Source organism: Neolamprologus brichardi, chromosome 4 (genome assembly GCF_056152115.1).
Source record: "Neolamprologus brichardi isolate AB-2024 chromosome 4, ASM5615211v1, whole genome shotgun sequence".
Classification (NCBI taxonomy): Eukaryota; Metazoa; Chordata; class Actinopteri; order Cichliformes; family Cichlidae; genus Neolamprologus; species Neolamprologus brichardi.
The window spans coordinates 2,455,292-2,480,689 of NC_142107.1; the positions used below are offsets into that span (position 1 = coordinate 2,455,292).

General features: G+C 42.8%; 2 protein-coding genes across 4 annotated transcripts; both read left to right on the top strand.

Annotated features, from left to right (window-relative positions):
• Nucleotides 1–1,056: 1,056 nt before the first annotated feature.
• Nucleotides 1,057–6,522, top strand: LOC102789127 (putative ATP-dependent RNA helicase DDX5). 2 transcript variants are annotated; one of them, XM_087839593.1, is made up of 13 exons: nucleotides 1,057–1,227; nucleotides 1,955–2,126; nucleotides 2,238–2,334; nucleotides 2,414–2,547; nucleotides 2,666–2,731; nucleotides 2,885–3,026; nucleotides 3,133–3,293; nucleotides 3,419–3,591; nucleotides 3,681–3,791; nucleotides 3,882–3,943; nucleotides 4,033–4,092; nucleotides 5,360–5,594; nucleotides 5,759–5,921. In XM_087839593.1, exons 1-13 carry the CDS (start codon nucleotides 1,175–1,177, stop codon nucleotides 5,784–5,786), a joined length of 1,494 nt encoding a protein of 497 aa, XP_087695719.1. In that variant the 5' UTR covers nucleotides 1,057–1,174; the 3' UTR covers nucleotides 5,787–5,921. The 2 variants fall into 2 exon arrangements, with proteins under 2 accessions (XP_087695719.1, XP_087695718.1); XM_087839592.1 differs by having other exon boundaries at nucleotides 1,058–1,227; nucleotides 5,360–5,581; nucleotides 5,759–6,522.
• Nucleotides 6,523–10,795: 4,273 nt separating this feature from the next.
• On the top strand, nucleotides 10,796–25,080 carry LOC102783613 (envoplakin-like). 2 transcript variants are annotated; one of them, XM_087839595.1, is made up of 22 exons: nucleotides 10,796–10,916; nucleotides 14,123–14,222; nucleotides 14,439–14,593; nucleotides 14,783–14,906; nucleotides 15,003–15,134; nucleotides 15,215–15,256; nucleotides 15,355–15,516; nucleotides 15,635–15,742; nucleotides 15,836–15,931; nucleotides 16,008–16,118; nucleotides 17,756–17,902; nucleotides 17,995–18,149; nucleotides 18,242–18,339; nucleotides 18,468–18,637; nucleotides 18,731–18,909; nucleotides 19,652–19,790; nucleotides 19,894–20,087; nucleotides 20,176–20,326; nucleotides 20,435–20,518; nucleotides 20,630–20,770; nucleotides 21,049–21,141; nucleotides 21,302–25,080. In XM_087839595.1, exons 1-22 carry the CDS (start codon nucleotides 10,876–10,878, stop codon nucleotides 24,800–24,802), a joined length of 6,123 nt encoding a protein of 2,040 aa, XP_087695721.1. In that variant the 5' UTR covers nucleotides 10,796–10,875; the 3' UTR covers nucleotides 24,803–25,080. The 2 variants fall into 2 exon arrangements, with proteins under 2 accessions (XP_087695721.1, XP_087695720.1); XM_087839594.1 differs by lacking the exon at nucleotides 10,796–10,916 and having other exon boundaries at nucleotides 14,040–14,222.
• Nucleotides 25,081–25,398: the final 318 nt, after the last annotated feature.

Genomic DNA, 25,398 nt, shown 5'->3' on the forward strand with positions numbered 1-25,398 from the left:
AGTTAATACAAATTTTCTTTAACCTCTCAGGACCTGGACATCACATTTTGGGTTATGTAGACTAAAATACTCAATTTTGCTCTACATGGGCCTGATATCCACTTACGAGGACATTATACTGCTACTGTTCTATCAAAATTTTAAACAAATATCCTCATATGTGGCTCTTATTTTTCTTAAAAACAAAAATAAGGAAAAAAAATTCAGGTAATTCTTTGTTTTTACATTCATCAGGCCCCAATGTGACCAAATATCAAAGAGAAATTAAAAATGCATGTCGTGGAAGAGTTTGGGTCTTACAAAGTTACAGCTCCCTAATCAGAGACACAGATTTGTTTAGTCTCTCTTTGTTAACGGTTATCCAGATAATGCTCTGTATTCTTTTGTTGCTATGGGATACTTTCTTGTCGGGAAAAAACGCTTTTCCCTACTCTTTAAATATTTTCTCTGATTATTATAATACTATTATTATTATATCACAATATTTTCTAGTTATTCGTTCGAGTATATGTAAAACACAAGTTTACACGTGCCGCGCGGGGTCTGGCTGACTGTATACAACATACGATCAAACAAACAAAAAAAGTTTATGTGGTGAAACCTCTAATGACGTCACTTACAGTAATAAGTCGGAAGTTCAAGCAAGCCGCGTGACCGCTTTTCTGTCTCGTACATATTCTTCCGCCAGTATATGCTTCAGTAACCGAGGTCAAAGCGATCCTGAGTTTTTTCCTTTTCTGACTTGTGCTTTCAGATTTAAGAGAGATTTTTATAAGCATGTTATTCAGGAATAAAACACGAAAAACATTTCTTTGAGTTATTATTTCTGAAGCCTTGCTGACGTTTCTTCTATTTTGCCAAGCTTAGCTTCTAAAATAGATTTAGTAAAACTCTCGGAATGCAAAGACAGCTTATAGCTTAAAAGTTATGGTGAGTTTACTTCTTTGTTGTGTGTTATTGTGTGTTTTATTCACATTTTGAGCATTAAAAGTCAAACCCCGTATGGCGGATGAATACATCCCGGGTGGGTGGAACTTCCTCTTGTTATAAAAACCGGACCCCGTTTTTGTGATACCGGTATTTCAGCGTCAGTGCCGGTCGGAATTTTTCAGTCGGCAGGCCAAGTCCGTTGTATTTATCTTTTTCCTTTTAATTTATACGGTTTGTATACAAAATGCCTGGATATTCCGACAGAGATCGTGGCAGAGACAGGGATAGAGATAGAGGGTAAGTACATTATTTGATATATTTAGACTTTGTTTTTTTTAATCACCGTCTAGTAAAAATGTCCAAAGGCTTTCATAGTCGAAAAAAAGAACCACTCAGCTCAATATTGTAGTTTTTGTCGATGAAAAAACAGGCAAAATTTATCTGAATTAACAGAAAGTGTCTCGCTTTGGAAAACCTGGCTTTTGACTGGTATATTTCAAACCCAAGGCCTAGGCCGGTGAGAGAAGCCCGCTGTCGTTGTCTTTGGCTCAAGGCCTAGTTTGGCCTCGTGCCCTGGCACACCGGGTTTTCGTTAGCTTCAGGATACGTTAGCAAATTCGGAAGGAAGCAGGGAGCTAATTCAAAATGTTGGTGATCGGAATCGCTTGGCCACGCTTCCTTGCTTTTCCCACCTTTGTGATTAAATCTAGCCTTTTCTGAGAAATGTTTGTGGTCAGCGCGAGTGATGTTAGTAATGCTAACACAGCTGGCTAGTCGGCTTTTCGCCATGTGGTAGCGTGAATGCGGATACAAAATGCCGGCTTTTTCGCCCCCTCTTTGTTCCTCTGGTGGCTGGAAAGTATATAGCAGCTATGTAATTTCAGAGAATGACGCAGTTAATAAGAAGTTTTCTATATTATAATAGTCTGTGTCTAAAGTGACAGCGCAAGTTATTTTTAATAATAACTGTAGGGAGACTCGGTAAAAAAAAAAACTTACACAAGAACTACTTTATTAATTTCAGTTATGGCGGTGGGCCCCCTCGTTTCGGTGGAAGCCGTGGCGGTGGTGGTGGTGGAGGAAAGTTTGGCAATCCCGGTGACCGGCTGCGGAAGAAACACTGGAACCTGGACGAGCTCCCCAAGTTTGAGAAAAACTTCTATCAGCAGCATCCAGACGTTGCCCGGAGGTCTCATGTACGTATGACATGTTTTGTAACGCCTCCCGACATGTGCTCTGCCTTGCACGTGTTAGAAGTTATGCAATTGGTTGTGACCACTGATCTTATTTTTCCTCACTCTTTGCAGCCAGAGGTTGAACAGTACAGGAGATCCAAAACAATTACAGTGAAGGGGAGGGATTGCCCAAATCCTATCATGAAGTTTCATGAAGCAAGCTTTCCCTGTAAGTTTGAAAACAACTCAGTGAAATGGTATTGCAAACAGGTTAAATTATTTCAATTAACATTTGATTTCTTTCTTAGCGTATGTGATGGATGTCATCAACAAACAGAACTGGACTGAACCTACACCCATCCAGGCTCAGGGCTGGCCTCTGGCTCTTAGTGGCATGGATATGGTTGGCATTGCTCAGACTGGTTCTGGCAAAACTCTTGCTGTAAGTTCAGTATTTTTTTTGTCTTTAAACAAATTGCAGCTTTAATCATCTGAGCTGACCAGATAATTTAATATTTCCTTAATACTTTCCTTACCTATGAAACTGTTTGGACTTGCAGTATCTGCTGCCTGCAATCGTTCACATCAACCACCAGCCTTTCTTGGAACGTGGAGATGGTCCAATTGTAAGTAACGAAATGCTTTTACTTATGTGTTTTACTTTTACTTATTAGCTTCAGTACTGGCTTGAGTAGGGGTTTTCATGTTTTCTTTCTCAGTGTTGAAGTTGTGTAGCCTCCCTGAGCCGTTTGTAAAAAGCTATTATCTTCCTCTAACAGTGTTTAGTGCTTGCCCCGACCAGAGAGCTGGCACAACAGGTGCAACAGGTGGCCGCTGAATATGGCAGAGCATCTCGTCTAAAGTCCACCTGCATCTATGGTGGTGCGCCTAAAGGACCCCAGATTCGTGACCTGGAAAGAGGTACTCTTGCTTATTTTTAGTTTTGTTTTGTTTTTTGGGGGGGGGGGGGGGTCAAGTGCTTGCCCTGTATAGTTAAGATGTTAACTTCTCATTATTACCTTTAAAGGTGTGGAGATCTGCATTGCCACTCCAGGCAGACTCATTGACTTCCTGGAGGCAGGAAAGACCAACCTCCGTAGATGCACGTACCTTGTGCTTGATGAGGCTGACAGAATGCTGGACATGGGCTTTGAGCCACAGATTCGGAAAATCGTTGACCAAATCAGAGTATGTTTCTGCATATATCTATTTTTTTTGCTTTCCAAGTAGACTTGTTGGAATAAAGTGATTCCCTGCTAGGCATGTAATGTGTTGCAATTTTTTTTACTTTTTTTTTTTTTATATATTTGCAGCCTGACCGGCAGACTCTGATGTGGAGTGCCACTTGGCCCAAAGAAGTTCGCCAGCTGGCTGAAGATTTCTTGAAGGAATATGTTCAGATCAATATTGGGGCACTGCAGCTCAGTGCAAACCATAACATCCTGCAGATAGTGGATGTGTGCAATGATGGCGAGAAGGAGAACAAGTGAGTAACTGTTCTGTAGTAAAGTGCCAACTGTAAGGTGACAGGATGTGTTCCTCAGTTTTACTTACGGAGTGTCTGATTTCTTGTAGGCTCATTCGTCTGCTTGAGGAAATAATGAGTGAAAAGGAGAACAAGACCATCATCTTTGTAGAGACTAAGAGGCGGTGTGATGACCTTACCAGGAGGATGAGAAGGGACGGGTAAGTGTTAAAACTAAACTACTGCTTTAAAGTACTGCTTTTGCTGAGATGTAGTAACACCACTAAATTTGAGCCCTTGTTTACTTTTAGATGGCCTGCTATGGGAATCCATGGAGATAAAAGCCAGCAGGAGAGAGACTGGGTGCTTAATGGTAAATTTAAACCACTGGTTAAACTGAGATTCAGAATAAAAAGTGCACATCATGGTTGAGTCTTACAGCGTTTAGTTTCTCTTTTCTAGAGTTCAAATATGGGAAGGCGCCAATTCTCATTGCCACAGATGTTGCATCCAGGGGTTTAGGTCAGTATCCTCCATGATGTGTTTAATACCTATATTGTACCTCTAAAAAGAGAGTGTATTTGCTTTCTTTAACTTTTCTGCTTCTTTCTGAGTTTCTCCCCTGGCCTTAAGGAGCAGTCTATGTGGCAGGGCCTTGGCATGACAAGCCCAGGTATCCAGAGGGGGAAGGAGGATTCTTGGAGGTGTCCCGACTGGCGAGGCACGGGTCTCCCAGTTGTGCAGATGTACAGAGGTGACCAGGCCCAAGTGCAGAATAACGCTCTGGCCTGCCTAAAAGAGGGGGAAGTTGAAGGACTCCCCATATGCTCATCTGTTCTCTGGCAATGGTTTGGACTGCTTCACACACCCAGGCTCTAACTCTCCCAGCTCGAAGCCCACCAACACAGCCTCTGATTGTCTTGCATTTGTTTGGGCATGGCAAGTCATTAGTCATATTAGAAGGTGCTTCCTTATTAGACTTTTAAAAGCATGGGTGGCTTAATGTTGCAGTTTCCTAAACTTCTGTCTGAAGAGCAGTCTGTCAGATCGGTCATACCTTCACCTCTGTAAAGACATGGCTACTGGCCCTTTTGGTGACAGTGGGACATGCTAGTTGGACAAACTTGGACAAAATCCAAGCTCACACTCCTCCCTCGCCTGCGTTTCAAAGTCATGTCGAGACCTGCCAACGAGAGACATTGTGATCAAGTGAACAGTGGGTCTGGAAAAGCTGAGAAGGGGTGCACTTGTAGACATCCTGCAAATGGGTTCAGAGCTACAGTTTCTTGCCAAGAGATGCACATGTGAGCTTTAAAACAAAGGTCTCATGTGTGCGTAACAAAGGGACCTCGGTAAAAGCTAGTTCAAGCACACTCGGAGGCAGTAGTGTGCATAGCAGCCCTACTGTGTAGCGACATGAGGTCACTTGACAATATGAGGGGCGTGTTCTGCAATGGGAATGGACTAGTGAATGCATACTCCAAGAATGGTAAGGCTGCTGATCCATTCTTTTTTGTGTGGTTTGGCAGTTGCTTAGCAGGGAAGGCTTTTATTTTCTCACTGGATTAGGAGCTAACGGAGTGTGCATCGTTTCTCTCTTCCCACCGTAGTCTCCCCGAGGATTACGTGTCTAATGCCAGTCAATTTGCAGCCTTTGTGGGTTAACCAGCAATCCCACCGTCATGACCATACTAACTTGCCCTCTTTTGTTTTTGATCCGGTTGTTGTGGTGGCGCCGGTGCACATTTTGTGTGCTGTCCTCTTTTTATGCCACACTGCAACATTACAGATGTTGAAGACGTCAAATTTGTCATCAACTTTGACTACCCCAACAACTCCGAGGACTATATCCACCGCATTGGCAGAACGGCTCGTAGCCAAAAGACAGGCACAGCCTATACCTTCTTCACACCAAACAACATGAGGCAAGCCGGCGACCTCGTCTCTGTGCTTCGAGAGGCCAACCAGGCTATCAACCCAAAGCTCCTCCAAATGGCAGAAGACAGAGGAGGTAAATCTAATTGGTGAGATACAAAAATGGTGATGAGTCTCTTTAACCTGCTCCTCCTCTCTTTTAAGATTAATTTCTTTATCACGACTTGATCTTTGCATCAACTAGGAGTTTAAATTGCTTTCACTAAAACGTGTTCCTGTATCGCTTTTCTAATGTTGCCGCATCTCTTTTTAGGTCGTTCAAGGGGAGGCAGAGGTGGTGACTATCGAGATAATCATCGAGATAGGTATTCCTCAGGAAGGCGCGATTTTGGCAATTTTAGGGACAGGGACAACAGAGGCTTTGATAATGGACCAGCTAAGTCTTATGGCATGAGTTCTCAGAATGGAGGCTATGGGGGCAACAACGGCAATGGCTTCAATGGAGGAAGCTACAATGGTAACGGACAGTCAAACTTTAGCAGTAACCAGACTGGGTCATTCGTAGGCCAGAACAACTTCCAGGGCCAGCAGTTTGGTGCTGGTAAGGCTGTTGCGCCGAATGGTGTGAGTCATCCCCCATTCCCCTTCCCCCAGGGACAGGCTCCGCCACCGCCGCAGCAACAGCAGCATCCTCCACCGTCACTGGTGCCGTACCCCATGCCTCCTCAGTTCTCACAGTAAACTTGTCGTACACTTGAAAGAAGTAATTTATTGCTTTTTGTCTGAGTTGTATACTTGATCCAGATTTTTTTTTTTTTTTTTTTTTTTTGTATTTACACAACAGGGTTACAACAACTCCAACCTCTGTCAAACCTTTTTAAGATCTGCAGTGCAGCACTAGTGATGTTGCACACATTTTTCCTAATGCTATTTAATTTGTTACATTCCTGTTTAGTTAAATTTTTGTACTAGGTAAATACAAATGTATCAGTTTTCACGTGTATCATTGAAAGTGATGTTAAGTTCCTTTCTTGAAAGTGCACTGCATGATCTTTCAAATAAACTCCTGAAAAGACAGTTTTGTGTCTCCTTTACTACAACATGAATGTTGCTGAGTCATTAGAGCTGCAGTATTAGTACGACTCTCAATGTCCAGCAGGTGTCAGGGTCCTGCAAGAATTCAAGCGAAGTGTGCAATCAGGTACAACAATCCCTTAAACCAGCATTTGACCTAACGACAATCAGAGGCGTCATAGGGTTTTGGTGTTACTGATGTTGCCACAACAGGAGTAAAAATAAAAATCACCTTGCTTAATCTAGTAGCTGAAATAGTATTTGTTTTGCAGGGAGGGTAGTGCCAGGTGATGGTGAAATGGTTTAAAAGGGTTTCATCCTACCACAACTTACTGACAGTGTTCCTAAAACATGAGTTTTTGGGTTTGCATAAATGTTAAATTTTGAATACCTGTGGAGCTGCTAGTAGGCTGAGATGAAGCAATGTCTCCATCTGCTGGTAGAGAATCGAATAGCAAAGTGATTTGTCTAAGTTAAGTTTTACTGCAGTATGAGCAGACTAACTACTACTGACTACTGGGCAAGCTTTTCAGGCAGTGCTCCACTTAACTATCAGCAGCAAAATCTATTATTTCATATGTTAGGAATCTCTGCAGTGTCAAGATGGAAAAGGGCAGTCTTGAGCTGTGTATCCCACTCTGCATTTACACCTTATAGCAGTTTGCACATGTTTGGCTACTTCCTGAGAACATCCAGTTATCCATAAAATGTACAAAACAAAGTGTTATTCAATATCTATCTTTAGGCAAGCACATGTTAGGTTCACAACTACAAGCTTCTATTTAAAATAAGTCACAGGTAAAGAAATTTTGTGCAGCAGAAATATTAGGAACAAACTAAAGGAATCAAGTGTGCTTCATGTACACTACATAAAGATATGGAGATATCACTGATTTTGCTAATTTAACATTGCAGACTTTCTCATTAAGGTTAAAAGAGGATGTGGGTCCCAGTTATCACAGCCCAGCTGGTGCTCCACCCAATGAATGTATATATTCATGATAAAGAGACTGAAATCTGGTCACAGGTCAGTGACAAATGATTACAGATAAGATCTCTGGATGAACAGTCCCCGCTGCTGCTCACAGGTGCTGTGGGTGCGGCTGATTAAACTGCTTTCTACATGTTTACAGAACCATAACGTAGAAGTATGTGAGGAACGCACGCTGTGTAAATACTACACAGCCAGAGAAGAGCTCGTTTTTTGTGACAGCCACACCTCAATGCTGACAGCATTATCTGAAATGAACACACGCTTGTCTTGTATGTTTTTTTCTTTTCAGGACTACAACCTTTTTTACATTGTGAAATCAATTTACGGCAGGTACGTTTGATTGGGAGAACAAGCTTATCTTTCATGAATTGCATAATGTGTCATTTAAACAGATGGGCTGGGTTTAAGGACAGAGGTGGATCACACCATTGCTGCCTTTGAGGAAGCTTAAAATGTGCCTATGACCTCACTGCCCTGGTCTTACTCATTGCTTGTGTCATTCTGAACTTTTTTTTTTCTAGAAACAGTTCATGGCAAAACACTTACACTGATAAAAGTTCATCATTAACCCTGCTGCTTCAAAGCAGAGCTGTTATAGTTTTGAATGAATTTTTATCTTATTTGAAATGAATTAGATGCTTTTTCCTCTTAGTTTACTATAATATCCTCTCTTCTGAAACATCATCTTAAGGCTTATCCAAGTCAGGGAGTAATAGTTGTAATTAAGTGTGGGTGGGGTACACCCTGGACAGGCTGCCAGTCCACCACGAGTCAGACAATCATTGACATTCCCACCCTAACACTGTCATCTTAAAGCTGGGTGGCACAAGGGGACCAGGATTCAGCTGAGCGTGTCTTCTAGCAACATATATTCACATTCATATATACTTCAACTGTAGTAACAAAGGCATTTCTCAAATTAATTTCATCTAATTAATTATAAACAAAGAGTAGAAAGCAGTCAGCCATATTTTAAATCAGGTCATTTGAAAGTTTGTTAAAGTTGACAATTATTTACTGCCCATTAGAGTTAAAAAAAAAAAAAAAAAAAGTTACATAACAATAAAAATATCCATTATGAAACTTAGCTGCCCTGTAACATTAAAGCACAAGGTTTAAAAGACAAGTTAATGGTGCTAATGTGTTTCCCTGAACGCCAGGAAGTGGAGCAAACCACTGTGAGGTGTTTCTATAATGAAATTCAAATTCATTTTATTATATTATTTTAAATCATATAGTTACATTTACAATTATGCATTGATATGGTGGCCCAGTGAGGCAACTTAAGCAAAGACCAGTAAAAAGAAATGCACATGAAACATGACTGATATGGAAGAATATGGAGCAAAAGTAAAAAAATATATATATATATGTATATATATATAAAATATCACAAAACACAGTGGAGGTGGACATGACAGAACAGCTGCGGAAGTGACTCCTGTCTCAGTGCGATCCTTCGTATGTTTTGGTTTCTGTCTCTTCGGAAGCTGTTCCGTCACAATATTGTGTACCCAAAAACATTTCTGTTGTATTTTGTGTGCTTTTTTCTGCATTTGTGCCTCCTAGTGTTAACCACGCATGGCTTTGGTACACTGGGGATGAAAACACCAGTTTGCCTAAAAAGGGGGAAGCAGCCCACTTGGGGGAAGGGGGAACCCGAGACCAATTCTTTAGCTGTGCCCTTGCCCCATAGACTATGTGGTGAAATCTGGAGCAACCTCAGAATGCATTGAAGCTGCTGAGTATTCCCTCGGTGATAACTCTGTTTTTGTTCTGTACGAGGATGTAAATCTGGCTCTTCAAGCTCTTTAATGTTCCAGTGAATTCATCGGGTAGTTAGTACATGTCAGGTGTTTGATTGCAGAACAGGGTGATTTAGGGTGTTAGGCTGTAAGGTTATTATTAGGTCGAAACCTCAACCAAAACTAAAACTTGGTATGGCTGCAGGCTCAGGCAGTAACCGTCTGCCGGTTCATTACTGTGGGAAAAACATTTCATGCTGTCACTGTTGATCTTGCAGATTCAAAGTGCTGCAGGGGTCAAGTGTCACGTCCATGACCCCGGACCTGAGCTGCTTTTAATGTCCGACCACCTCTGTTTGATTTTACTTCCTTTTACCTTTTTCTGGCTTCTACTCAATCCCTCCCTGTCCTCTTGCGCAGGTATGTAGGAGTTGGTTTCCTGAGTAACTGCTCTGGGTGTGCATCAGACACACCTACAGCAAGCATGAGAAGGAGCAGCGCGCTGAACTAATTTCTTACAAACTCATATTGTTCGACTCCACGAGCAGAGGTGCATCTAACTCCAATCACCCACGTTAATTACTAAGCATGCTGCATACTTACACAGGCACACACACACTCAAGATACAATGCATGCTCTGCAGCGCTGCAGTTTATCTTTGTTATCAGCTCTTTTCTTTTCTTTATTTACCTCTTTTGGCAGCAGGTGTAGTTTGCATTCCTCACATTAGACCTTGACTCCTGTCTGGTAATTTCACAGGGTGTGTGTGTGTGTGTGTGTGTGTGTGTGTGTGTGTGTGTGTGTGTGTGTGTGTGTGTGTGTGTGTGTGTAAGCACAGACAATATCGACATGCTCACCCACGCTGAAAGGTGAAAGGTCAACTATTTAGAGTACCACCCAACATTTAATGAAACTGTGTATACAATTTAGATTTCATACTCTGTCTTTTCTGTTTTTATTCATACTTCTCAGATAACAAATACTGAAACGTAGCACAGTGAAAATCTAGGTTAGACTTTTGATTGTCACATCTAAACAAAGAGAGTAAGTCCTAAAGATGAGCCTGATATCCAGTCAAGTGGCTAGTTTTTCTACATTCCTCTGTGATCATCTCTGAGGGGACCACGAGTGTGAGAAGCAACTTTAGAGCCCATTACTATGATGAAATTCTGTAAAATGACCCAAAAAAAGGAAAACAAATCCCACTGAGCTGACTGTAAGTCACATATGAGCTAATCAATGATTCTGGTGTAACCTCAGGAGCAAAATGATGTTCTGTCAGATTTCCTCTCGAGTTTCCTGCAAAGGGATTAAAAAAGAGAGAAAAAAGAAAAAGCACACTCGCACTTCTGAGAAAGCACAAGCGCACAAAATTACAAGGGTAAACACAATTATTCTCCTAGAATGTGAGGTTGCGGGAAGGTGGAACAGGTCCGCCCGGTCTGCCGCTCTCTCTGCTTTTCCTGGCGACACACCTGCTGGCCCGGGGAGGAGCTGAGACAGGTGAACGCTCCCTTAACTGAGAGGGAGACGCCACGGGAGGCAAGAAGGGAGCAAGAGGAAGAAGAGAGCGTTAGGACTTGGACTCAGATTATACACACAAGCGACATCCCGAGATGTCGAAGAAACAGGATCCCAGCACTGTGAAGTTAAACAAGTGAGTTGGAATTTACTCTCTCTCTCCCTCTGTGTGTGTATGTGTGTTACTGTATTGTTTTGGTTTCTCTCTTTTAAATGCCTGACGGTGTTTTTTTTGTGCCATGATCCCATTTATGTTTGCACAGGCTGTTTCACTTTCCCCTGACAATCACACTGAGTGTTAAAGTACAGCCTGTGTTTTTACGTGCAAACAGATTTTCTGTCTCATTCATTCTCGTCTCCATGTCACTAACTTTAAAGTCAGTTTGTTTGTCACCTCGCCCAACTCCTTCACTTAACCACACACATTTTTAATTGTTTCTTTGCCCAAAGGGTGTATCACCAGAGTTCACTGATTCACCATTTCTGGTGCCACTCAATGGGCTGAAGTTCTGACTCACTCAGCCGATATGTCAACAACGTCCCTGTCGTTTCATCCGACAGCGTGTATAGTGTGCAGCTTGCAGTACTTGCTTTGCAGTTGTTCGAGGGGGAAAAGTGAGTTGACTCCTGACGATGTTAAATGTGTGGACTCTTGAAGCGATTAAGCAGGCGTTGTGAGGAGACACAGGCAAACACACTCATACTGTTACAGTGGGGCGTGACCTGAAACCAGACCTGAAAGTGTGACTGGAAAGAAGGCATGAAGGAGCGGCAGGGCAGGGTTTTCCTGCTGCTGCTGCTTTCTTAATCAGCGCAGTGACAGTTGTACCTGAATGGAAATGTATGTTTATTCCGCCTGCATGCCTGCGATAGGCTCAGGGTGGTGGGAGCTTCCCATGATGCACTGTGTTTATACACCACTGTGCATTTTCATCGTCTTCTGTCCTTGTCTTCCTCCCCTAACCATGGCCGTGCTGGAGGTTTCTTCCTGTTAAAAGGGAGTTTTTCCTTCCCACTTTCCTTTCCAAGTTCCTGGTCATCAAGGGGGTCGTCTGATTATCTGGGTTTTGTCTGTGCTATTTTAGGGTCTTTACCTTGTAGAGGTGACTGATGATTTGATTTGGCACTATATAAATAAAACTTAATTGAATTGTGTTGTGGCCATTCACATCATTTCTGATGCACAGAGCTGAACATTCGCGATTCATGGGGGTCACGAGCTCCAGCAGCGCTGCGTATTTCTTCTGCGGTTCTCAGAAATGAAGCACGTGACCCGCATCTTAGATGTTTGTAGTAAAAATCAGTTTGAGTAAAGGAGAAATCAGTGCTCGAGGAAGTATTCTATTTATATCCTGTTTTTCCCTAAAAGTACGTCAGAATTACAAATTGTGAAATGAAAATGTGTGTGTCATTTAATTACACACACACACACACACATTTATAGTTTAGTTTATAGTGTAAAAAAATTGACATTTTAAAATACTATTTTATATGAAATCGTTGTTGTATATATTTATGTAATTTTAGTTAAGACAACTGTTAATTAAGCTGTGGCTGTTTTAAACAGGACTGCAGTTTATTTATTTATTTTAATCATGGACCAATAACATAACTACATGATGATAAAGAGCTGGCAATGTAAAAACAAAAAGGGATAAATTCTTACTCATACCAATTTCAAATATAATAAAATAATCAAAAGAAACCATGAAATATGAAGTGCTTTTTAATATAAAGCGAGCAGCTGTCAAGCACTGGCCAACCAAAATCACCCCCCCCCCCCCCCCCCAAATAAAATAAAATAAAATAAAATAAAATAAAATTGAGACATACTGTTGAAATTGCTCTTCTTTTTACTATATGAATTAAATATAGATTAAAGACATGCGACAGAGTAAATTAATCCCAACTCTTTTAACCCTGCAAGAAATGAAAACAACACCCTCCTAGATCTTAACCTCCTGCATCAGTGCTCCTTTGGAAGCCATCATGTCTGACCACAAATGTCAATCACTGGTTAATCATATGATTAAAGGTGCAGCAGGAATGTCTGAGCTCGTCACAGACAGCATTCCTGACTGCTGAAGGGAGGCGACAGGGGGACACTCCCCTCTACCCTGCAATGTGCGTCCCCTTATCTGGGGTGTGTCAGGATACATAGTTGTCTTTCATACTACAGCCAAGAAGGAATGACAGAAAAAACACATTTAATGAGAACAAAGAGCTGCGTGAAAAGTGTTTGATGAGTGACATTAAAGTGAAGAAACACGAAGAGCCACCGAGCTGGTTTTTATGTTCACAGCTGAACAGATTTCTTTAGTATGTTTTCGTAGCAGTGAAAGGTAAATAACACCATCATTTAACTTTAACCACTTTCACAATTAGGATGTTCTTTTTCTTCGTGTTTATCTGGAAATATTTAAACTGGACTTTTATGCTTTTCATTATTTTCTGTCACAGATTTAAAATAATGGACGCTCATGTTAAAATGACTAAAGTAAAGTCAGCATATGTGGCAGGGTTTTGTTTTGTTTTTCAAACTCTTGGCTCTGTATGATGCACCAGAGAAGGGATATCCTCTCCAGACACATCCATCCATCCATCTTCTTCCACTTTATCCGGGGCTGGGTCGTGGGGGCAGCAGCCTAAGCAGAGAAGCCCAGACCTCCCTCTCCCCAGCCACCTCCTCTAGCTTGTCTGGGGGAACACCAAGGCGTTTCCAGGCTAACCGAGAGATATAATCTCTCCAGCGTGTCCTGGGTCTGCCCCGGGGCCTCATCCTGGTGGGACCTGCCCGGAACACCTCACCCAGGAGGCCCCCCTGGAGGCATCCTTGTCAGATGCCCGAACCACCTCAGCTGGCTCCTTTCGATGTGAAGGAGCAGCGGCTCTACTCTGAGCCCCTCCCAGATGGCTGAACTTCTCACCCTATCTCTAAGGGAGAGGCCAGCCACCCTTCGGAGGAAGCTCATTTCCGCTGCTTGTATCCGCGATCTCGTTCTTTTGGCTACCCACAGCTCGTGGCCATAGGTAAGGGTAGGGACGTAGATCGACCGGTAAATTGAGAGCTTCGCTTTTACGCTCAGCTCTCTCTTCACCACGATGGACCGGTGCAGCGTCCGCATCACTGCGGCTGCAGCACCAATCCGTCTGTCGATCTCCGGCTCACTTCTGCCATCACTCGCGAACAAGACCCCGAAATAGTTGAACTCCTCCACTTGGGGCAGGAACTCGTCTCCAGACACACCCACTTGTATTTATGAGGAACACCCAATCAGAGGAGATAAGGATAGTGATTAATTGGGAGCATTTTCACCATCATCTGTCTCTCTTCCTACCAAGGACTCAGGCCCAAGAACTGGCTGTGCTGATTACTCGCATGCAAAAGAATGCAGACCAAGTGGAGAAGAATATCCTGCAAGCAGAGAAACTGCTGGCTGTGGTAAGAACGAAGTCCTGATGAATCATAGGTGGAGGCACTGTATGCCAGCATTTCCTTTACTTAACTTATCATTCTGCCATAAGTGTTAAAAATGCAAACATGACATGAATCTCTGAGGCACTTCCTTTCCACAAGAAGTTTAGCAAAAAATGTAGAGATTTAAAAAAATATATGTTTGAAACGCTACTTTGTTGCATTTGCGGTTCTCCTGTGCAGGACAAAGAGCGAAAGGGGAATAACGAGCAACTGCTCCACAAGAAGGAGAATGCAGACAACCTGGCCCAGGCCGAGAAACTGCTCAAGGATCTTTTCATGGACGTGGGCGGAGCCAAGAAGCTTCAACACCCTCAGGCTAAAGAGATTGAGAAAGAGTGAGTGTGTTTAGGGGTGTCATGGCCAAAATTCAAACATGCACAAACGCTAGCGTGCATGCCAAGCAGACAGAATTTGATCTGTTACATGCCACGGAGGCACACTCGCCACAAACAATCATTTCCACAATCCCTTTCATTGCTCTCCACCCATCTTCTCACTACTAACTTAAACATTTTGTCTCTCAGTGTGGGAAATCTCCACTATCGCTGGGCCAAGGACTGTGCTACCTTCAGGGAAGTGTATGAATCGGTACAAGACGTGGACCTGACCCAAAAGATTGGCTGGGGTCCTCTGTTTGATGAGAAGCTGGTCAGTTGAACAACCAAAATTTCTGCAACCTTAAAGTCCTTCAGAGGTTTTTAGTAGCTGCTTGAATCTTGAATGGTTCTCTGTTGTGTTTTACAGAAACAGCTGAGAGCGGAGGCATACGGCCCTAAGCTTTCTGATGTAGAGAGGCAGATAGCAGCTCATAACCTTCGCCATCAGGAGATTTTGGCCTATCAAGACCAGCTGAAGCCCAGCACTACCCTCTCAGAGGTAGCAGAGCAAAGCTTCACATGTATGTACAGTTCCTGCGTGCAGGATGGATCATCAACGTGCTTCTTATTTGTTCACAGGAGCAGTACGCTGCCGTCAAAGAGAAATATGCTGAACTTTTTGTAAGTCGATTTAATTAGTAAATTTGCCACTTGGAGTTAAACTTGAGGAGTGTTGTGTGTGGTCTTCATATTTTGTTTGCACCTTGCGTGTTCTGCAGGAGAGCTCCGAGCGACGGCGCAACCACCTGGCTTCTTTATACGAGTACATGCAAAGCTGCAGCAAGGAGCTGATCTACCTGTCGAACCAGCAGAATAGGATCCTCCAGAGAGACTGGAGTGATCACATGGTTGACCCGCCGAGCGTCCGCATGGAGTATGAGGTGAGAATCCAGCATCACGCATGCTGAGTGATTATCATTAGTTAAAGTCTCTGTTTGTGATTTTATCGGTGCAAAGGGAACTTTGAGTTGAGCACTTGCACGTTTCATTTTTGCACAGAAATTCAAAGCTAACGGACTGTTAGCACACGAGCAAGAAGTCAACCAGCTGCAGGAGGAAGGAGATAACCTCATTAAGATGAAACACCCCGGCAGCCCAACCATAAAAGTACATTTTACATCTGTGATAAATCATCCTACTGTCCCGTATGGCTGTATGGTTGTAGCATTAATTAAACTTGATCGTTGATGTTTTTGTCAGGCACACAGAGATACGGTACAAGCTGAATGGCAAGCCTTTCTCAACCTGTGTCTGGCACAGGAAGTACACCTGGACAATATTGACAACTACAAAAAGGTAAAGAGCTGTGAGGAAAATTAAAAGTTTCCAGTTGACGAAGAGCCTGCTGCTAACAGCTGACTGTTCAATGCAGTTCCAATTGGATGCAGAAAGGTTGTCAGAATCTCTGGAGAGACTCAGCTCGACTCTGGACTCAAAGTCCATGGAGAACAAGACCAACCCCGAGATCCTGTTGGCACTCGAGGTAAGACACAGTTTTTTAAAAAATATGTTGTGATTTCTGTGCAACTTGTAGGAGTCTTAACAAGCATAGAAAAGCCATGTTTTCATGGCTGACACAAGAGGGACCGACAACTAGTCAAAGGTGGTACATGGAAAATTCTACCAAAAATCAACACCAAACCAAACCAGACAACCGTTTGGGAATTGAGTCTGTTACAATTTTAAATGCACGGACTTCCATACCCATGAAATTAGGAGACTCAGCTGGACTGTAACAACAACAAACTGCTGTGATAATTGACACTGCTGTAGAGAGGAATGATTTTAGGCCAATGTTCAAGTTCAGGGATGTTAAAATGGTTATTACAGCAGTGCTACTGTAGTTGTTAAGTGTGTGGGATTTATGACAAAGTTCAAATGTCTGTCTCCTGCCTATTAATACTGTGTACAGATAACCATTCGCACCTTTGGTCCATTTAGAACCACCAGTTAGCCTAACCCCATGCATGGTTTTTTTGACTGTGAGAAGAAGTCAGAGTACTCAGAGTGAACATGTAACCTCCACAGGCTGGATTTAATCCAGAATCTTATCTAGATAACATCCTGGGTCAACCCACCTGAATCAAATGATTAGTTCATTACCAGGCCTCTGGAGAACTTCAAGACATGTTGAGGAGGTCATTTAGCATTTGAATCAGCTGTGTTGGATCAAGGACACATCTAAAACCTGCAGGACACCGGCCCTTGAGGCCTGGAGTTGCCCACCCCTGCAATAGAGCAAACTACACTGCTGGAGGCTCACATATTAATAGCAAAAGCAGTTTTGTCTTTAACAACAAGTGAATCAATCTGTAAGAAGTAACTTGATTGATTGATTGATTGGTAATTTATTTCAACATGTGAACAATATACAAGTACATTTAGAAAAGAAAATAAAATAAGAAAGAAAAAAAATACTGTACAAATTACATACAAAAAAAATTATTAATTTACATGTTGAAAGGGAGTGGGAAGAAGTAAACACTTCATACTGCAGCTCGTGTGTTGACTTGCAGTATTTGCTGATCATTTGCATCTTCTGTTTCAGAAAGCAGGTTCGCTGCAGTTATCTGAAAAACTTTGCCGAGTTCATTTCAGAAAAGCTTTTTCAACTTCTCAGTTTTATTTATATAGCGACAAATAACAACGACAGCCACTTCAAGGCACTTTATACTGTAATGTAGAGACCCTACAATATTGGAAGGAAACCCAAACAATCACACTGGCGCCCCTTTGAGCAAGCACTCGGTGACAGTGGGGAGGAAGAACTTTTAAGAGGAAGAAGCCTCAGGCAGAACCAGGTTCAGGGAGGAGGAAAAGACACACTATGTTTAAGCCCATGTTCAAAATTTCACCTCCTGAGAATCTGCATTCTCATGTGAGGGCATTATACTTCGGCCTTTATTGACCTTATACTTAATTCTGCTCATTAAAGTGTTCATTTCCTTGCTAAACAATGGTGACTTTGTTGTGTTATGGTGCAAAATAAACCCATTGTCCCCATTTAAGGATATACTCAAGGAATCAGTTTGCACACTGAACTATAGTTGTACCTCTAACTACTTGAACAGTGGGAAAACATGGAAACTACTTTGAAACTGTTTTGAAATTCACCTTCAGGGAGATGAACCAGCAGTGAAGAGGAATGAGCAGCGCCTGGCTGCCCTCAAGGAACTTAGCGATAGCGTCGTGCCTCTGAAGTTGCGCAGAATGCAGCTCAGCAAACCGACCACTGTAATATCCCTGTGTGACTGGATCGATGAAGAGGTACGATGTCAACAGGTGTCTTTTACAGGCAGCCACCTTATGTTGGAGATTGTAAATTTAGGGATTACTCTTTCCTTCTCTATCTGTTTTAGGGTGCTGTACGACGTGGTGAGAAGCTAACCCTGAAGTCCATCTCTGATAATAACAACTGGAAGCTTCAGGACAGCAGTGGGAAAACCAAAACCCTCTCTGCAGCATGTTTTATGATCCCACCACCCGATCCTGAGGCCTTGGAGACAGTGAATAGGTATAATCACGACTCCTTCAGCATACTTTATTGGTGATTATAATTCAACCTAAAGCTGATTTTAAACCAGCACTGTGTGTGTGTGTGTTCAGTCTGGACGGACAGCTGGCTGATCTAAAGCGTCGTAGATCTGCTCTCATAGCCTCCTTAAAGAGCCCCGCTGTAGAAGTGATTCAGACTCAGAAAAGAGGTGAGAACAAAAGCAGTGACTTCACTTCTTCTCATCTCCTCGGACTTTCAGACCAGGACAGAAGTCTTTTCTGAAACGATTGGGCTAGTCTATCTTTTCATTGTAGAGCCGTTTTCCTTTCTCCTCAGTTGCTGTTAAAAGTCCAGAGAATCCCAGAGTTGCAGAGCTCCTCAGTGAATTAGGCAAAATCAATAAAGACCTGGAGGCTCTGGAAAAGGAGATCCTGAGGCGAGCGAGGACCCCGCTAGACAACCGTAACCCAACTCAGGACCTGGCAAACAGATTGCAAGAGCATGAGGTAAACATGACGAGCATTATACTTCAATGGCACCACGAAGGTCACAACGCAATTGAATTATGTCCTATCTAAACGTGTTCCTTTGCCCTCCAGAAATCTGCTCTTGCTGTGAAGAAGCTAGAGTCAGAGAAATCTGCCATCCAGAGAGAGGTGGATCCTATTCTGGCTAAGAAACCTCTGGGTCCCACCGCCTCTGCCCTGCCACCTAAACTCAGCGCCACCAACAAAAAGTTTGATGACATCAATGCTCTCATCGACCTTTATAATAAAAAGTACGAACATTAGAATGAAATTCTAAATAAAATCTCAAATCTAGAATGAAATCTTCCTTAAAGTGCAGTCATTATAATGGACTGTTTTAATGGTGTTTTAATAGAAAAAAAAGCCTAGTTTACTCATAAATATACATAGACTAGCGAGTAATTATGTCTTGAATAAAAAATGATACGTCATAAACTTATAATTAAGCCATTAAAAATAAGCAGGTTTGTGGAAACCATCATGTTCCCCCACCATAATTGAATACAATTATCTCCCTTCCACCTGATCGTGTTTTATATATGTGGCTAGAGACCGGCTACATATGGATTACACCAAAGGTGGAGGAGAAGAGAATTTGTAGGCGTTCGCGTGCTGTGGATGGACATTTCAGTCCGTTCTTGGACCTTTAGACTCAAGATAAAAGGCATCATGCACATGTTTTATTGACAGAGGAGGGGTCCCCTTCACCAAAGAAACATAAAAAAAGAGACAACAGTCAGAAGTGAACTTCTCTGACTGAATGACCTATATTGGACTTATTTCAAAAGGTTTTACAGCCTCTGTAGTAAATAAAGATGGACACCCAACATTGACAGCTGTGGTAAACAGTGGACAGAAATAGCCATTTGTTTCAATGGATTTTACCATTAAATTGAGCATTTAGCAACGTGTCAGTTCAGATATAGTAGAGTAGCATATCTAGTGGCATTTTCTTTATTTTATCTAACTTTGCTACTTCTCTGCTTTCATCAGAGCAACAGCTTCCATGTACTTAGAGAAAGAGATAAAGAACGTAGAGGGCGTTGTCTCTGGGTTTGAGAAAGAACTGGCTGAAGACGGCACCATTCTTGACCAACCAAACTCTCTTCAGAGTTGCAACCAGAAGCTTCAGGTGTTGTAAATAAATCTAAAACTTATACAACAATATAGATAACTGGAATCGTGCAAATGTGTCTTTTCTCATGCCTTTTCTTTGTCGTTATGTTGTCAAACAGGCAATGAGTAAAGATGTGGCCTCAAAGAAAGATGAGCTGAAGAAATTAGGCAAAGAATTGGACCTGACAGAGCAGGTGTGCAACTCTCTGCAACAGAATCTCAATGAGTATTGTCCCGACATCCGCCGCCAGGAGGACCAGGTGAAGAACCTGAAAAACCGTTACACAAGCGTCAATAGCCAGCTTCAGGAGAGGTGAGAGAAAAGTAAAGACAAAATCAGGCATTGTGGTAACCATTGCACATGGGTATTGTTGTAACTCGCGTGTATGTTTTTGATTTAGGTCTGCTCTTGTGCAGCAAGCAGTCAATAAAAACCAGGATTTTCAGAGTGCCGTTCAGTCGCTGGACTTCTTCTTGGTCAATTTGCCAGATAATAAGATCAAACCTACGGACGGAGTGGCACAAATTACAAGCAAGGAGAATTCTCAGAAGGTGAGTGGAAGTATTTTGTTTTGTAATTTTCATTTAATTAACAGAGCATTAACAAGACTCTGATGTCTAAAATAAAATAGCTCAAGTCTGCTTTTGGTTATTTTTTAGAGAGTGGTAGAGGACATAAAGAAGAAGTCAGGTGATCTAAACCGCGTCAAGGACCTTTCCCGCAATCTGCAAAATGTCTTAAATGTGAGTTCTGAGAATAAGACCTAAACCTAGCGAAATATTTACTGTATATTAGGCATAGCCTCAAGATGATGCCATTCTTAAATGTTTAAATGTATTTCTATTTCTTTTCAGGACTATGAGATCAAGTCAAACACTTACAGTGCCATTCTGACAGATGATGATGGTGCTGACGAGAGTGAAGAAAACGTTGACGAGGGACCAGTTTCACTGAAACGTCAAACTTCAACTCTGGCTCAGGCAATACAGAGAACGGTATGGTTTCACACAGCTACACAAAGACAATAAAGGAGCTACAAAAATATATTTTTCTTTGTCAATCATTAGTTCAAACACACCATTGGCTCAACAGAGTCAATAAGTGACTCTGCAAGCAGCTTTGCAACCCACCTTTTTGTCATGCTGTATTTGACTTATTTACTGTCATAATTCACAGTTCCCTGCTTTTTTCTCTGTTGCGGTCTTGCCGTTTCTGTATAACCAAAATTTTAATTATTGTAGATGGAAATAAGAATCTTCTTCTTTTACTACAGGAGAAAGATCTGTTGAACCGCTTCGCTGAGGTGTCTGCAGAGAACAACCAGCTACTAAATCAGTTGGGTACAGCAAAAAACATCATGGCTATGGTAGGAATAATAAAATAAACCCAGCAGCATTGTTGTTGTTATTTCACTGTGTGTGTGTGTTTTTGTCTTCTGTTTTGTTTTTTTTTACATTAAATAATACTCACCACCTCACCTCACCTGCCTTCTCTGACCTCCTTTGTGTCCTTTTATTTATGCGCAGAATGAAGAGAAAATCAGTCAGGTGGCTGTCACTCAGCAGCTGCAGCTCCAGAGCCAAATGAAAGACCAGGAGCAAAGCGATAGTCTGAAAAAGGAATTAAGTGAGGAGGTCAACAGGCGTCTTCATGCTGAAAACAACCTGGATACATACCGCAAGAGGTTTATGTCTCTGAAGAACAGGAGAGGAGTGGAGAGGTTGGAGGAGAAGGAGGTCGTGCAGTATTACCGCGATCCCAAACTGGAGATGGAACTGAAGTCGCTGAAAAGTCGGATCGAGGATGAAGCACTGAAAAGGTCAGGCACCAAAACAGAGATTGAAATCAACAATGAGAAGATTATCAAACTGGAGCTGCAGCTGACCAAAGTCGAGCCTAAACTAGTGACTAAGATCCTCACCGAATACGAGAAGGACCCCCAGCTTGATAAAGAAGCAGCTAAGCTTCGAGACGAGATACAGAGGTTGCGCCTGGAACTCCAAACGAGGAACACAGAAGCAGTTCAAGTGAAAAAAGAGATAACTGTTTTGGCTCAGCAGAAACAAAAAATCATAGAGAAAGTTGTTAAAAAGGAAGTGGTGAGACTTGAGAAAGATCCAGAGATGCTGAAAGCTGTTCTTCTGTTCCAGAGTGATATTGCAGAGGAGGAGTACCAATGCAAGGCCCTCAATGATCACATTTTTAGCACAAGGAGCCAAATAAACACACTGGAGAGGGTCATCCCCACCATCCAGCCCAAGGTTATTACCAAGGTTGTGAGCCAGGTACGACAAGATCCGGAAACGGTTGAAGAGTCAAACAAGCTGCGGATGGCTTTGGAAGAAGAGAAGGATGAAAACGTCATCTTGATGAAAGACCTGACCACCCTTCAGTTACGTTACAGTGAACTGGAGAATCTCAGGCCAAAAGTGGAGGTGAAGGAAATAATCAACGAGATTTACAGAGTCGACCCCGAGACAGAGGTCGAGATGATACGTCTGAGAAAAGAGCTGCAGGATTCAAGCCAAAACCGCACGGACACGGAGAAAGAAATTGACACAGTGACGAAAACTCTGGTTACACTGCGAGCTCAGAAGCCCAAGGTGGAGTACAAGGAGGTGACCCAAGAGGTGATCAAAGAGGAAAAGAGTCCAGAAGTCATCAGGGAATTACAAAGACTAAACAACCAAATGAGCCGTCTGCAAGTCAACTATGACACCACCATAGAGCTTCTGACCCACCTGCGCAAAGAAAGGGATGAGCTGAAAGCTGAAAAAACTAAAGTGGAGACACAGCTAGTGAATAAAGATATCATTAAATATGAGAATGATCCTCTTCTGGAGAAAGAAGTTGACAGGCTTCGACGGAACCTCAGAGAAGAGACTCAGCAGCGCCGATCTTTAGAGGAATGTGTCTTTGACCTGCAGAACCAACACATCACCCTCGAAAGGCAGAAGCCAGAGGAGAAAATTCTAAAACAAGAAGTGGTTCGCCTTCAGAAGGACCCTAAGCAGATCCTGGAGCATGAGAAATTAAACAAGAAACTGGATGATGAAACGAAAACCCGCAGAAAACTTGAACTGGAAGTCCGACAACTCAGAGCTCTGATTCAAGATAAAGAGATTATGCTGGCCCAGCTGGATGATCGTCAGAAGAAGATCCAAGTAGAGTCAGAGCTGAGACAGATCAAAGCTCGTATTCTTGAACTGGAGAATACCCCACCACCCATTGAGGAAAGAATAATTGTCGAGGAGGTCTTGAAAGTGGAGAAGGATCCTCAGCTGGACAAACTCATTGGTAGTATACATGACAACTTGGAGACAGAGGGCAATGAAATCAATCGTTTAGAGAGAGAAATCCGCAACATAAAGCTCAAGCTTGAAACTCTGCAAAAGGAAAAATCGATTGAGAAGGTTGTTTACCGAGAAGTTGTCCGTGTGGAGAAAGACCCAGCAGTTGAAGCTGAAAGGGAACAACTCAGAGAGCTAGTAACAAAGGAGAGAAATCTCAGGCGGAACCAAGAAGATAACAATCAAAGCATGCACCTCAAAATGACCCATCTGCAGACGTCAAAGTCTGTGACTTCTCAGGAGGAGACCACTCTCATTTCCATCAGAGATGCTCTGCAGAGAGATAAAGAAGATCTCCTAAAGCAGTTCAAAGCCTTAGAGTCCCAAAGACAGAGCATCAGCATCACCTTCCAGCAACAGTCCAAGTTGATGAGTGAGAGGAACCTGATGGTGCGGCAGAGAAGTCTTAAGACGTCCTCTGAAATACAGCGGCTTGAAACAGAGATCCTAAAAGAGAAGGACAAAATACACGAGAAAGACAAACTCATCATCGAGATACTGGACAAAATAAAGCATGAGGACCATTCTGAGACTAAAACCAGAGAGGCAAATCTTTCCACCAAGGTCACCATCTTGGATCCAGAAACTGGTAAAAATCTGTCACCCTACGATGCCTACTTACAGGGACTAATCGATCGAAACCAGTACATCAAACTGTCAGAGCTGGAGTGTGACTGGGAGGAAATCACTTCAACTGGTCCAGGTGGAGATACAGTCATTTTGCACGATCGAAAAAGTGGGAATCAGTACTCTGTGATGGATGCTCTGAGGGAGGGCCGTTTGACTCAACGTGACGTGAGCCGCTACAAGGAAGGGAAAATGCCCATTTCTGAGTTTGCTCTCCTCGTTGCAGGCGAAAGAAGCAAGCCCTACGTTCCTCCATTAATGCCAAAATCTCCCACCAAAACAATTCCAACCACTCCTACCAAACCCATCTCAGCCTCTCCCATGAGCTCCATGTCTTCATCTCTGAGGTCCTCCTACACTAACCTGAACACTCAATACAGCGGCAGTCTCGGCAGTCTGACCAACCTCAGTGCTTTACCAGGTGATGAGTTTTTCCCAATCTCTGGCATTTTTGACACCACCACCGAAAGCCGCATGTCTGTGAGAAGTGCCCTCACTCGCGGTCTCATTGATGCCGACACTGCTCTAAAGCTGCTGGAGGCACAAGCAGCCACCGGTGGAATAGTTGATCTGGGCAAAAAGGACAAGCTGTCTGTCCACAAAGCAGCTGAAAAGGGCCTCATTGACACAAACCAAAAGTATAAGCTTCTGAATGCCCAGAAGGCCTTCACCGGAGTCGAGGATCCTGTGACCAAACAGCGTCTCGCTGTAGGACAGGCAGCACAGAAAGGGTTCATTCCCCAAGAAAATGCCAGGAGGTACTTAGAGGCGCAGTATTTGACTGGCGGGTTGGTGGATCCCACCAAAGCAGGCCGCCTCACTATCAAGGAGGCTCTCGCCACCGGGCTGATTGACAGCACAACGGCAAAAGATCTGCAAGATGAAGCTTCCCACACAAAGGAGCTGGTGGACCCCATCAGTAAAGGGAAGATATCATACAAACAGGCGATGGATCTGTGTAGAAAAGATTTCAGCACAGGCCTCTTGCTCCTTCCTGCAACCTCCACTGACGTCGCCAATGCTCCATCATACTCAATCTTCCGTTTCTAGGAAGTTTTAAAGTCTAGATTTAGCTAAAGATTTAATTTTCTACAGACTGTGGTGCTAGAGGGTGCATGAAAAGTCTATTTAACATATTTAGGGGGGAAAGAAAAAGAGAAAGACAGGTGTTCATATGTTTTGAAAACACTGGAAAAAAGTCTGTCTGGTAGAGCTGCACACTTTTATCTGTTTCTTTTTTTCCAGTTCTACTGTTGGTCTGCTGTGAAAACAGTTATTTTTTGTTATGCATGTGCTGCATAGGGGCTTATTAAAATGCTTCACTTTGATTTTTTTCTGCCTTGTTATTTAAAATACAACCACCTGCAGCCTGTGATAGGCTTTTGACCAGTCCCGGGTGTAACCTGGACATCAAAGTGCTGCAGAACTGAGTCGATATGATCTGAAAGTAGCAATAGAACCTATAAACTCATCTGGAAAGCGTTTACTCAGGTCATAAAGCAGACTTCTGTACAACTTTGTGTAGCTGCATTTGCTGCTCCCTGCTGGACATTGCAGGTTCAAGCCACTTTTCCAGTTCTCTGGCCTTCACTTTTTAGTTTGCGCAGCTTTGTCCATGTTTTATATTCAGTCCATGATGACCGTGG

Coding starts and splice junctions, on each gene's coding strand:
- LOC102789127 (XM_087839592.1), top strand. CDS start 1,175: ATGCCTGGATATTCCGACAGAGATCGTGGCAGAGACAGGGATAGAGAT. Junction 2,548..2,665: donor GTTCTGGCAAAACTCTTGCT/GTAAGTTCAGTA, acceptor TTGGACTTGCAG/TATCTGCTGCCTGCAATCGT. Junction 5,582..5,758: donor AATGGCAGAAGACAGAGGAG/GTAAATCTAATT, acceptor ATCTCTTTTTAG/GTCGTTCAAGGGGAGGCAGA.
- LOC102783613 (XM_087839594.1), top strand. CDS start 14,040: ATGAGGAACACCCAATCAGAGGAGATAAGGATAGTGATTAATTGGGAG. Junction 18,150..18,241: donor GCCTTGGAGACAGTGAATAG/GTATAATCACGA, acceptor GTGTGTGTTCAG/TCTGGACGGACAGCTGGCTG. Junction 20,327..20,434: donor GCAAGGAGAATTCTCAGAAG/GTGAGTGGAAGT, acceptor GTTATTTTTTAG/AGAGTGGTAGAGGACATAAA.